The following is a 12,788-nucleotide window of genomic DNA, read 5'->3' as shown; positions in this document are numbered from 1 at the left end:
TGATTTGCCTGCACTACCTCCGCCTGTGCCTCCTCTCCTCTGCCAGCTCTTGAGGTTCCTTCCTTCCTTCCGGTCCGCCACCCTCACGGCCTCCTCTGCCCTCGACCTCAGCCAAGCTTCCTTTCCCTTCGCCCGTGCCTGCGTCTTCCTTTTCCTCTTGTTCTCTCTCTCTGCCCCTAGGAAGACAAGGTGCATTTATTGAGTGCCTCTTGGGTACCCACAGCCTAACCTACACACTCGCTTCTCCCGGGCTCCTTCTCTGCTCTAGCTCGTCCCCCTCCTCTCTGCTCTGTCTGCTCTCTCCCGGGGAAGGAGATAGGCATGAATTAAGCACCTGCTGTGTGCCGCTCCTACGCATACACTTACACTCACTGCCGTGGCTTGCTTCACTGCCTCTGTTCTTCCTTCTCTCTCCCTCTCTGCTTCCTTCCCTCCTCCTGGCTGCTTGTGTGCTCATTACCAAGGAGGGCAATGGGCAGTTATTAAGTACCTACTGTGTGCCCGCTGTTCTACATACACTGTCTCCTTCCCTCACAACTTCTCCTGTTTATTCTCTCTGCTGGAGCCTACGCTTCCCTGTCTTCTTTCTCCTGGGAAAAGAACTATCAGTTAATAAGCACCTACTGTATGCCCAGCAATTGCCACCAATGACTCTGTCTCTCCTTAGGCTGTCTTTCCTCCCGTTTTTCTGCTACGGTGGTCTCTTCCCCTTCTTTCGACGTGTTTCCTCGCTCCTGGAGACGGGAATGGGCATTTCGAGCACCTACTGTGTGCCAGGCTCTTTACAAGCACAGCCCCCCCCCCCCCCCCCCCCCCCCCCCCCCCCCGCTCACTGCCTCCTTCCCCCTCCCCCTCCCCCTTCCCCTCTGCTGCCTCTTCGCTTCCTTCCTGCTCTCAGTGCTGCCGGCGACGGGACAGGGAAGGGGCACTGATGGAGCACCAGCTGAGTGCTGGGTCATTCGCCCACGCTGAGCCGGCTCCTTCCTTCCACCTTCGGCCCCGCCCTGCCCCTTCCCGGCCCTTCGCCTCCCTGCCTTCCTTTCTCTTGTTCTTCCTTCTCAGTTCCAGGCAGAAGGGATCTCGGGGCCCTGGGGGGGCGGGGGGGGTCCTGTCACCACCACTGCAGAAGCGCAGGCCGTGTCGGGCCCCTCGCAGCCACGGTGACCGCAAATCCGGGCTCCGGTTGGATTCCTTCATTAGAGAAAAGAGCGGATGTGGGTGACGGCCACTCTCTGGTGTCGGGGAGCGACAAGGGGACTGAATGAAGGCTGAGAGAGACAGCAAGAGAGAAAGTGCTAGAAGGGAACCGGGGAGGCAGCGGGTGCCCGCGGCAGGGGGCGCCTTACTACCTCCCCCTCTCCCCCCCAGCCGATGGCCACACCGAAAAATATCGGAAGGGGAGGGGGGCCTTCCTCCCTCCCTCTCCCCCCCTGCTCGCTCCAGTGTCCGCCCCACCCCCGCCCTCCAGTCCGCCTCGGTCAGACCCCCCCCCCCCCCCCCCCCCCCCCCCCCCCCCCCCCCCCCCCCGCCAGCGGCTGCCACGCGGCTCTCTCGCCGCCTCTCTCACTCTCTCGCCTCTCTCTGACCCTCTCTGTGACTTTGTCTCTCTCGCATTCTCTCTTTCCCTGACTCTGTCTCTCTCAGTCTCTCTCTCCGACTCTCTCAGACACTGTCTCTCTGACTCTGTCAGATTCTCTTTGGATCTCTCTGTGTCTCTCAGGCTCTGTCTCTCAGAATCTCTCTCTCTCTCCTTGGATCTCTCTCTGACCCTCTCTTTCTCTCTCTTTCACGGTCCCAGACTCTCTGGCTGAAACTCTCTCTCTCTGTCTCTCTCTCTCTTTCAGACCTTGTCTCCCTCGGATTCTCTCTATGACTCTGTCTCTCTCAGACTCTCTCCCTCTCTGTCTCACTCTCAGGCTTTGTCTCTCTCAGACTCAGACTCTCTGACTCTGTCTCTTTCTCTCTCTCTCACACTGTGTCTCTCAGACTCTCTCAGACCGTGTCTCTCTCAGTCTCTCTCTCAGACCGTCTCAGACTGTCTCCCTCAGATTCTCTCACTCTCCGTCTCTCTCCCTGCCTCCCTCAGACTCTCTTCTCTGTCTCTCACACTGTCTCTCAGACCGTCTCTCTCTCTCTGACTCTCAGGCTTTGTCTCTCTCAGACTGTCTCTCATTCAGATTCTCTCTCAGACTCAGTCGCTCTCTCTCAGACTATCTCTCTCTCTCTGACTGTCTCTTAGACTCTTTCAGGCTGTCTCTCTCTGTCTCTCTCAGACTGTCTCTCTGTCTCTCTCTCACACTGTCTCTTAGACTCTCAGACCTTGCCTCTCAGTCTCTCTTTCAGACTCTCTAGGACTCGGTGTCTCTCAGACTGTCTCTGTCTCCCTCAGCCTCTCTCAGACCCTCCGTCTCTCTCCCTGCCTCTCTCTCAGACTCTCCCTGCCTCTCCCTCAGACTCTCTTCTCTGTCTCTCACACTGTGTCTCTCAGACTCTCTCAGACTTTGTCTCTCTCAGTCTCTCTTAGACTCTCTAGGACTCGCTGACTCTCAGACTGTCTCTTAGACTCTCAGACCTTGTCTCTCAGACTCTCTCAGATTCTCTCTGTCTCTGTCTCTCTGACTCTCTCACACTGTCTCTCATTCAGATTCTCTCTCAGACTCAGTCGCTCTCTCTCAGATTCTCTCAGACCCTCCGTCTCTCTCCCTGCCTCTCCCTCAGACTCTCTTCTCTCTCTCTCGGACTCTCTCAGGCTTTGTCTCTCTCACAGTCTGTCTCTCTCAGACTCTCTCAGACCTTGTCTCTCAGTCTCTCCCTCAGATTCTCTCAGACTTTCTCTCAGACCCTCCGTCTCTCTCCCTGCCTCTCCCTCAGACTCTCTTCTCTGTCTCTCACACTGTCTCTCAGACTCTCTAGGACTTGGTGTCTCTCAGACTCTCTCTCTCGGACTCTCTCAGACTTTGTCTCTCTCAGTGTCTCTCTTAGACTCTCTAGGACTCTGTCTCTCTCAGACCCTCCGTCAGACTCTCAGACCTTGTCTCTCAGACTCTCTCAGATTCTCTCTGTCTCTGTCTCTCTGACTCTCTCACACTGTCTCTCATTCAGATTCTCTCTCAGACTCAGTCCCTCTCTCTCAGATTCTCTCAGACCCTCCGTCTCTCTCCCTGCCTCTCCCTCAGACTCTCTTCTCTCTCTCTCGGACTCTCTCAGGCTTTGTCTCTCTCACAGTCTGTCTCTCTCAGACTCTCTAGGACTTGGTGTCTCTCAGACTGTCTCTGTCTCTCTCAGACTCTCTCAGACTGTCTCCCTCAGATTCTCTCTCAGACTTTGTCTCTCTCAGACTCTGCGTCAGACTCTCAGACCTTGTCTCTCAGACCCTCTCAGATTCTCTCTCGTTCTCTCTGACTCTCTCAGACCGTGTCTCTCTGTCTCTCTTTTAGACTCTCTATAACTTTGTCTCTCAGACTCTCTCTCTTGGACTCTCTCAGACCGTGTCTCCCTCAGATTCTCTCAGACTCTCTCAGACCCTCCGTCTCTCTCCCTGCCTCTCTCTCTCAGACCCTCTTAGGTTCTTCTCTGTCTCTCAGACTGTCTCTCAGACTCTCTCTCACAGTCTGTCTCTCTCAGACTCTCTCAGACCGTGTCTCCCTCAGACTCTCTCAGACTCTCAGACCCTCCGTCTCTCTCCCTGCCTCTCTCTCTCAGACTCTCTTAGGTTCTCCCTCAGATTCTCTTCTCTCTCTCTCTCACACTGTCTCTCGGACTCTCTCTTTCAGGCTATCTCACTCGGACTCTCTGAGACTTGGTCTCTCTCACAGTCTGTCTCTCTCAGACTCTCTCAGACCGTGTCTCTCTCAGACCTTGTCTCTCAGTCTCTCCCTCAGACTCTCTCAGACCCTCCGTCTCTCTCCCTGCCTCTCCCTCAGACTCTCTCAGACTGTCTCCCTCAGATTCTCTCTCAGACTTTGTCTCTCTCAGACCCTCTTAGGTTCTCCCTCAGACTCTCTTCTCTCTCTCTCTCACACTGTCTCTCAAACTCTCTCGGACTCTCTCAGACTTTGTCTCTCGCAGAGTCTCTCTCTTTCAGACTCTCTAGGACTCTGTGTCTCTCAGACTGTCTCTGTCTCTCTCAGACTGTCTCCCTCAGATTCTCTCCCTCAGATTGTCTCTCGGACTCTCTCTTTCAGGCTATCTCTCTCGGACTCTCTGAGACTTTGTCTCTCTCACAGTCTGTCTCTCTCAGACTCTCTCAGACCGTGTCTCTCTCAGACCTTGTCTCTCAGTCTCTCTTTCAGACTCTCTAGGACTCTGTCTCTCAGACTATCTCTCTCTCTCTAAGACCCTCTCAGATTCTCTTTCTCTCTGACTCTCAGGCTTTGTCTCCCTCAGATTCTCTCTCAGACTTTCTGTCAGACCCTCCGTCTCTCTCCCTGCCTCTCAGACTCTCTCTTTCAGGCTATCTCTCTCGGACTCTCTGAGACTTGGTCTCTCTCACAGTCTGTCTCTCTCAGACTGTCTCTCGGACTCTCTCAGACTTTGTCTCTCTCAGACCCTCTTAGGTTCTCCCTCAGACTCTCTTCTCTCTCTCTCACGCTGTCTCTCAGACTCTCTCTCTCGGACTCTCTCAGACTTTGTCTCTCGCAGAGTCTCTCTCTTTCAGACTCTCTAGGACTCGGTGTCTCTCAGACCGTCTCTCTCTCTCAGACTATCTCTCATTCAGATTCTCTCTCAGACTCGTCGCTCTCTCTCAGACTATCTCTCTCTCTCTGACTGTCTCTTAGACTCTTTCAGGCTGTCTCTCTCTGTCTCTCTCAGACTGTCTCTCTGTCTCTCTCTCAGACTGTCTCTTAGACTCTCAGACCTTGCCTCTCAGTCTCTCTTTTAGACTCTCTAGGACTTTGTCTCTCAGACTCTCTCAGACCCTCCGTCTCTCTCCCTGCCTCTCTCAGACTCTCCCTGCCTCTCCCTCAGACTCTTCTCTCTCCGACCCTCTCTCTCTCTGTCTGACTCGCAGACTTTGTCTGACTCTCTCTCTCACTCCATCTCTCAGACCATCCCAGGCGTTCTCTCTCTCAGAGACAGAGTCTCTGTCTCTGATTCCCTGTCTCAGTGAGTCTCCTTCTTCATCTTTTTTCTCACCTGTTCCCCTGTCCCCACCCACTTGGTCTCTGCATCATCTCTGACCCGCTCTCCTCCCCACACTACCTTCTAGTTGCTTCTGCTCACACCGTCTTGATGGTGTCTGGCTTCTCCTCCTCCTCCCCCTCTCCTTCCCCCTCCTCCTCTCCCTCCTCCCTATCCCCTTCCTCTCCTCCCCCTCCCCCTCCCCTTCCCCTCCTCCCTCTCCCCCTCTTCCTCCTCCTTCTCCCTGTCTCTTTCCCCCTGCTCCTCCCCCTCCCCCTCCCCTTCTCCTTCCCCCTCCTCCCTCTCCTCCTCTTTCCCCCTCCTCCTCCCTGTCTCCTTCCCCCTCCTCCTCCCTGTCTCTTTCCCCCTGCTCCTCCCCCTCCCCTTCCCCTTCTCCCTCTCCCCCTCTTCCTCCTCCTCCCCCTCTCCTTCCCCCTCCTCCCTCTCCCCCTCTTCCTCCTCCTTCCCCCTCCTCCTCCCTGTCTCTTTCCCCCTGCTCCTCCCCCTCCCCCTCCCCTTCTCCCTCCTCCCTCTCTCCCTCTTCCTCCTCCTCTCCCTCTCCTTCCCCCTCCCCCCTCTCCTCCTCTTCCTCCTCTTTCCCCCTCCTCCTCCCTGTCTCCTTCCCCCTCCTCCTCCCTGTCTCTTTCCCCCTGCTCCTCCCCCTCCCCTTCCCCTTCTCCCTCTCCCCCTCTTCCTCCTCCTCCCCCTCTCCTTCCCCCTCCTCCCTCTCCCCCTCTTCCTCCTCCTTCCCCCTCCTCCTCCCTGTCTCTTTCCCCCTGCTCCTCCCCCTCCCCCTCCCCTTCTCCCTCCTCCCTCTCCCCCTCTTCCTCCTCCTCTCCCTCTCCTTCCCCCTCCCCCCTCTCCTCCTCTTCCTCCTCTTTCCCCCTCCTCCTCCCTGAATCCTTCCCCCTCCTCCTCTCCCTCCTCCCTATCCCCTTCCCCTCCTCCCTCTCCCCCTCTCCTTCTTCCTCCTCCCTCTCCCCCTCTTCCTCCTCCTCCCCCTCTCCTTCTCCCTCCTCCCCCTCCCCCTCTTCCTCCTCCTCCCCCTCTCCTTCCCCCTCCTCCCTCTCCTCCTCTTTCCCCCTCCTCCTCCCTGTCTCCTTCCCCCTCCTGCTCTCCCCCTTTCCCCTCCTCCCTCTCCTCCTCTTCCTCTCCCTCCCTCCCCCCTCCTCCTCCTCTGCCTCCCCCTCTCCCTTCAGTCCCCAGCTGGGCCTCCCCCCACACCCCCACGCAGGTTTTCTTTATTCCCCTCGTCGTGCTCCTCAGAGTTACTCTTTACGTCACACACACCCCTCCCCAATTCTGAACCCAAGCTCCTGTCCTTCTTCACTCTCCCCCACCCAACCCCACCCGGTCTGGCTCCCTGCCCCGCGGCTCTCACCCTCTCCGGAAGCTTCTCTCCTTCCCTCAGGACTTCAAGCCCACCCCATACCCTCCTCCCCGCCGCGCTCACTCCGCCCCCTCGTCTACCCCTTCCCTTTGCCCTCCAGGCGGTGGCGACGGGGACGGAGGTGGCATCCACACAGCAGCGCCCAGGACAGGAGGGGCCGCTCTGGGGGCCCCGTGTGGCAGGTCCCCCCCCCCACTTCCCTCCGCTTCTCTGCGCGCCTCTCCTCTTCCTCTACTCCTGTCTCCTTCGCTTCCAGCTTCTTTTCCTCGTATCTGCTTCTCGCGCCAACCTCCCGCTCTTCGCTCTTCGGGTTGTGCTCGGGGAGCACCCTCCTGCTTTCCACCTGCCAGTCCCTGCTCCCCTCCCCGTCTCCCGGCCTCGGGCCCTCTCTCACACGCCGATGCTGTCCCCCCACCGTCCCTCCATGGGGTCTCCTATCCTCCCCCCCTTTCTGTCCACACTCCCGCTCGGCTTTTCACTGTACCTTCTTTTCAAGGACTTTTTACTCCTCTTTCTGCTCCGTCTCCCCCCCCCCCGCCCCCGCCCGGGTCCTCCCGCCCTTGCGTCTCTACCCCCTCCACGCCCTCCCCCCAACATTTTCCTTCTCCATTTCTCCGCCTGGCGTCGTCCCCGAGGGTCTCCCTCATCCCGTCCCGTCCGTCGGTCTCTCGGCCCCACATCTGCCCCTCCCCCCAGGTCCCCGGCCGCGCCCCCGGCCCCCTGCCGCCTCCGACAGCGGGGAGGCCCCTGGCCGGTCGCCCCCACGAGCTGGTGACACCCGTCTCCTGCCCCCGAACAGACAGCCCCGTGTTTTGGGTGTCCCATTTCGCGACAGTCAGGTCACGTCCCGGGACCGCCAGCCCGCCCGTCTCCAGCTCCTCGCGCGCCCGGGGCCGGGGGACACTGCCGGCGACCCGGAAGGGCCCCGTCTCTCGGGAGGCGACACAGCCTCCCTTGCCTCTTCTCTGGCTCCGGCTCTGTCGTTCCTTCGGCCCCCTTCATCACCCGGCTCCTTCCGCACGCCGTGGGCTCCGGGCTGTCGGTGTTCCCGGCTGTCACTTCTTCGTCTCCTGTGACACTTCTTCCGTGACAGAAGCGCCCGCGGCGTGGCGGCCGGGCGCCGAGGAGGGAGAGGCGTCTCCGCAGCGGGGTGTGACCTCGGTCTCCGGTCGCCTCGCCTGGGCCGGGCCCCCACCCCACCCCACCCCACCCCACCCCACCGGACCCCGGCCCCGGCTTCTGGGCGTGCGCGTGCCTGCCCCTGCCAGTCTGCGCGCGCGCACGCGCCTGTCAGGGCCGGCCCGTGCGCGCGCACGCGCCTGTGTGCGCGCGCCTGTGCCTCTGCGTCCGCGCGCTTCTACCTGTGCGCGTGCGCGCCCCGGCCCCTGCGGGGGGGGGCCCCTCCCCCCGCCAGTGTTTCCGACCCCCTCTCCCTCCCCCATCCCTTCCCCTCCCCCTCTCGCTCCCCAGCCGCCCCTCACTGCCCCCCTCACTCTTCTCAGCGCGGCTTTGTGCTCTCTCCTCCCCATCCTTTTTCTTCCACTCCCTCCCCTCTCACCTCCCCACCCCCTCCGGGCTCCACGCGCGCCTGGCACTCCCCGCCCCTCGCTCACACCCCTCCTTTCTCGGCCTCTCTCCTCCTCCGCCCCGCTCTATCCCGCCTGCTCGCCCGCTCGCTCGCTCGCTCGCTCTCCACACTCGGGTCTCCCTTGTTCTCGTCTCTAGTTCCCGTCCGCTCTCCCCCCTTCCTCCGCCTGCTCTCCTCCCTGTCCTGCTCCGCCTTGGCCTTCTCATCGCGGCCCTGGCCGAGCTCTCCCTCCTTCTCTGTCGCTGTCCCCGTTCCTCCCCGTCCCCTTCCGCTCTCCCCGCCCTGCGTCTCTGCCTTCTTACCCCGTCTGGCCTCGCGGCTCCCGGTTCGCTCCTCCGCTCCGCACCCTCCCCTGCTCTCCCGGACCGTCTTCTGCCCCCGCCCGTCTTCTCCCGTGCGTTCCCTTCCACTTCCGACTCTCTCCCTTCACCTCTCTCCCTCCTTCTCCTTCCCCAGACGTCGTTCTCCCCGCCACCGTCTCCCCTCTCCCCGCCTCTCTCTCCGGGCCTCCCCCCAGCCTGTCTTCTCGGTCTCCCTTCCTCGTGCCCCTCCTCATTGCGTGTGTTTCCCCCTGCGCTTTCTCTTCCCTTCTTTCCTCCCGGCTCCCCTCTCCTGCTGGCTTCCATCCCTTCTCTCCCCACCCCTTCAATCTCTCTCCCTCTTTCCTCTCTCTCCTCTCTGAATCTGCTGCTTCTCTCTCTCTCCCCTCCCAGACTTCTCCCCTCGCACTGGCCTCCTTTCCTCTGAGCCTTGTCTCCCGGGAGGCCCCTCCACGCCCAGGCCCCCGCAGGGGCCCTGAGCTCCTCTCCCATCTCCCTGCCTGAAGTCTTGAGCTGACATCCACCTGGGGATCTGTGCCGCGTTCGTGGCAAGAGGCTGCACAGCCCGAAGCAGGGCTGCGAAGCCTGCGGCCCCCCGAGGTGCAAGGGCATGTGTGACACCCTTTTTCTCTCTCTTTTCTGCCTGTCCTGGACCCTGGACACTGCCCGGAGGAAGGAGGCCTGCCCCTGGCCCAGGAAGGAGGAAACGAGGAGCTGGCCAGAGACCGGGAGTGAGGTGCCTGGAGACCACAGCATGTAAGTGGCAGGGCAGGGACTGGCTGGGCCACCCTGCTCCTTCCCCACTCTGCTGATCCCTGATGGGCTTGGTGAGCATGGTGGGAAGGAGGCTGCCTCCTTTCTGCCCCGTTCCCCTCCCCAACCCCCCACAATCCTCTCTTCCTCAGGCGACATGGAGCGTGGGAGGACCTCACCCGACTCCCGTTTCACGGATGAGAACACAGGCACCGGTGTTCCCGACGATCAGCATCTGCGAGGACAGAGGCTTCGTGGGGACCCCGGCCTTCCCAAAGGGCCAACAGCACCCCCTGCAGGGCACTTCTCTTCGTGGAGAGGGGCCATGTGGGCCTGACCTCCCCAGAGTATCCGGCGGAGTATCCTATGGGCCTGGGAGGTATTCTCTGGCGGTGCGAAACCTTTTATCGCCGCCTACTGATAAAGGACGGAACTGCAACCCGGCTGGATTAGGCACCGTGAATGGCCGGGAAAAACACAAAAACAAAAAAACCCTGCAGGGACTGGAATGCTTGGGGGGAGGGGTGGGTGGGAGGAGAGCTGTTGGTGGGGGGAGGGGAAACGGGAAATTTGCAAAATTCTGTAAAAATGTGAAAATTTTTACTCCTGGTCAATACGTAAACATCATACCCAGCAAGCTCTTTGGTTTTCAACTGAAACCTCCACCCTTCACGTTTTCAAGTCATTCCATGGGTGGATTCTTTCCACGTTGCCATGGAAAGAAATACAAGCATGACTCTTCCTGGAGAAACAAAGGAAAGTTGCTTGGCGGCCTGTTTCTAGGAATTGGGCCACGTTGAGTTTTCCCCTGTAAGGACACCATTGTGTCCTGCTGAGATGGAAGGTGGGTGCCAGCAAAGGAGAATGACTGACAGCTAGAGAGGCCCCAGTAAGTGGCCCCGATGCTCACTGTAGAGTCACTACTGGGTTAAATAATGGAGGCTACAGAACTGTTTCCCAAAGTCCCTGCTACAAGGCATAATTTGCCATAGGAGAGTCTTTAAAATACTTACATTATTAGCCTTATAGATTTTATTTCTATCTTTTTAAAGTTTTTATTTATTTTTGAGAGAGACAGAGCACCAGCGGGGGGAGGGGCAGAAAGAGAGGGAGGCACAGAATCCGAAGCAGGCTCCAGGCTCTGAGCTGTCAGCACAGGGCCCAACCTGGGGCTCGAACCCACACCCAGCAAGATCATGACCTGAGCCAAAGTCAGATGCTTAACAGACCGAGCCACCCAGGTGCCCCAGCCTTACAGATTTCAAGAGTGCCTGTCCTACAACTCTGTCCTAAGTGTATCTAAATGACAATATGAAACCCTGGAGTGGGAAAGGGGTTTCCTACACGCCAGGGAGCAGGTAACATCTTGGGGGGCAAAGAGGGGCATCCAGAGGGCAAGGCAGGAAACCCAGGAGGGAGGCAACCCCTCTATTGAGCACTTACCTGGCAGGTGCTCTCCCATCTCAGACCAGAGGACAGGAGGCCAGAGGAGGGAGAGAGTGGGCTCCTCAGGGGCAGAGAGAGAGAGGGGGAGGACAGAATGGGGTTGAGGCTATGAGGGGGTGGAGGGTGCCTCCGGCCTGGCCGGTGGTATTTGAGGGACTCACCTGTTAGGGCTGGGGGGTGCTCATCAATGAGGCTAAAAAGGAGGAATAGAACAAAAGCTACTGGGCCTCAAAGGCAAGGCAGAGGCCCTGGGACTTTGTCCCGAGGGTGCTGGGGAGCCACGGAGAGGCTAAGAGCAGGGGAGAAGTGAGGACAGCCCTGGTGTCAGAAATCCCCTCATGAGGCCAAGGAGGAGGCGGCCAGGGCTGGGACCATGGGGACAGAGAAGGGGTGAGGCAGGGAGGAACAGCAGAGGAGGGCACAGCAGCGCTCTGGTCTGTGAGGTCAGGTAGGTGGCGGCACCGCATGCCGGCGTATGGATTCCTGGAGGAGCTCTGACTGGGGGCAGACAGGTGGCAGTGACTCTCAGAGGTCCCCGAGAGGACACTCTGGGTCTGGAGACCAGGAAGGGGGTCTGAACTGGAGGTGGGATTGAGGACAGTCAGCAAGAAGAGCTCCAGTGTGACAGGGAGGAGGTGGCTGAGACCGCCCCCGGCGAGTCCCCACCTGGGAGCGTGTCCTGCGGACACGCGTGCGTGTGCCCAAAATGAGGCAGGCACGTGGGGGTTCCTGGAGTGCTGCGTGAAACCACCCAAAGGTCCATCCACGAGGGGCCAATGAATTCAACCCCAAGCCAGCCATGCACTCTGCATCCAAGATGGAAACCTCTCTGGTTTCAAGGGGAGGAAAAAACTAGAGCCACGCACTTTTTGTAAGACGATTTACATACACATTTGCGTGGTTACATAGAGAGTATCTCCAAAGCGGTGCACAGGAGACCGAAAATGCGGGCGGCCCCCCAGGAAGGGGAACGGGTACCAGGCTGGGGTGAGCGCAAGGCCCTTTGCTTTTGGATCCTGTGGTATCTTTTGAGTTCTGGGCTCTATCCCGGGTACCCTGATAAAATGAAACAGTAAATGAACTCTCCGGGGACAAGCAAGAATTAGGCAAGTTTAATGTGGACAGAACCCCAAGGAGCCTAAACTAGCTCAGACGTTGACTGGAATATACCACAGATTAACTCTGCTGGCTCTAGAGTGATCAAAAACCCCTAGAGAAAAAGAAAGTAATCAGATTGATGAAGATCTCAATCTCAATCCACTAAAAAGTTACAAAATGGGGGGCGCCTGAGTGGCTCAGTCGGCTAAGCATCCGACTTCGGCTCAGGCATTATCTCACGGTTCACAAGTTCGAGTCCCGCGTCTGGCTGTGTGCTGACAGCTCAGAGCCTGCAGCCTGCTTCAGACTCTGTGTCTCCTCCTCTCTCTGCCCTGCTCCGGCTCGTACCCTGTCTCTCTCTCAAAAATAAGTAAAACATTTTTACAAATTACAAAAAGGTCCAACAAATGCCTGGGGCAAGAATGCACCTGCAAATGAGACAAAGGGTTAAGAACTCGGAGTCTGAACCCTGTCCAAGAAACCACCAGTCAACACTACCAGGGCAATCTTAGAGGTCATATGAAACATAGACCGGAGAAACATGAGACATGCTGGCACATGCTGGTGGAGAAAGAAATGCCAAGTTAGAATAACTCGGGGACACTGCCCTATGTATTAAAAGCCACAAGGGCGCCTGGGTGGTTCCATTGGTTAAGCGCCGACTTTGGCTCAGGTCACGATCTCACGGTTTGTGAGTTCGAGCCCCGCATTGGGCTCTGTGCTGACAGCTCAGAGCCCAGAGCCTGCTTCGGATTCTGTGTCTCCCTCTCTCTCTCTGCCCTTCCCCCACTCATGCTCTCTCTCTCAAAAATAAACGTACATTAAAAAAAATTTTTTTATATATTAAAAGCCACAAAAGGGGCACCTGGGTAGCTCAGTCGGTTAAGCATCAGACCTCAGCTCAGGCCATGACCTCGTGGCTCGTGAGTCTGAGCCCCACATTGGGCTCTCTGTCGTCAGACATTTTTTTAGTGTTTTTAAATAAACATCTCTCTCTGCCCCTACCCCTGCTCTCTCTCAAACATAAATAAACATTAAAAAAAAATATTTTTTAAAAAGAGCATTTGGGGGG

General features: G+C 58.3%; 1 protein-coding gene across 1 annotated transcript; it reads left to right on the top strand.

The window, feature by feature from the left end:
* The first annotated feature begins 1,212 nt into the window (after positions 1 to 1,212).
* Positions 1,213 to 9,711, top strand: LOC125152589 (basic proline-rich protein-like). The gene is made up of 3 exons (XM_047834663.1): positions 1,213 to 1,237; positions 6,435 to 9,175; positions 9,325 to 9,711. Exons 1-2 carry the CDS (start codon positions 1,213 to 1,215, stop codon positions 8,234 to 8,236), a joined length of 1,827 nt encoding a protein of 608 aa, XP_047690619.1. The 3' UTR covers positions 8,237 to 9,175; positions 9,325 to 9,711.
* The last annotated feature ends 3,077 nt before the right edge of the window (positions 9,712 to 12,788 follow it).

The sequence above is a fragment of the Prionailurus viverrinus genome, chromosome E2 (assembly GCF_022837055.1).
Source record: "Prionailurus viverrinus isolate Anna chromosome E2, UM_Priviv_1.0, whole genome shotgun sequence".
NCBI lineage: Eukaryota > Metazoa > Chordata > Mammalia > Carnivora > Felidae > Prionailurus > Prionailurus viverrinus.
This window is presented reverse-complemented; position numbering and strand designations above follow the sequence as displayed.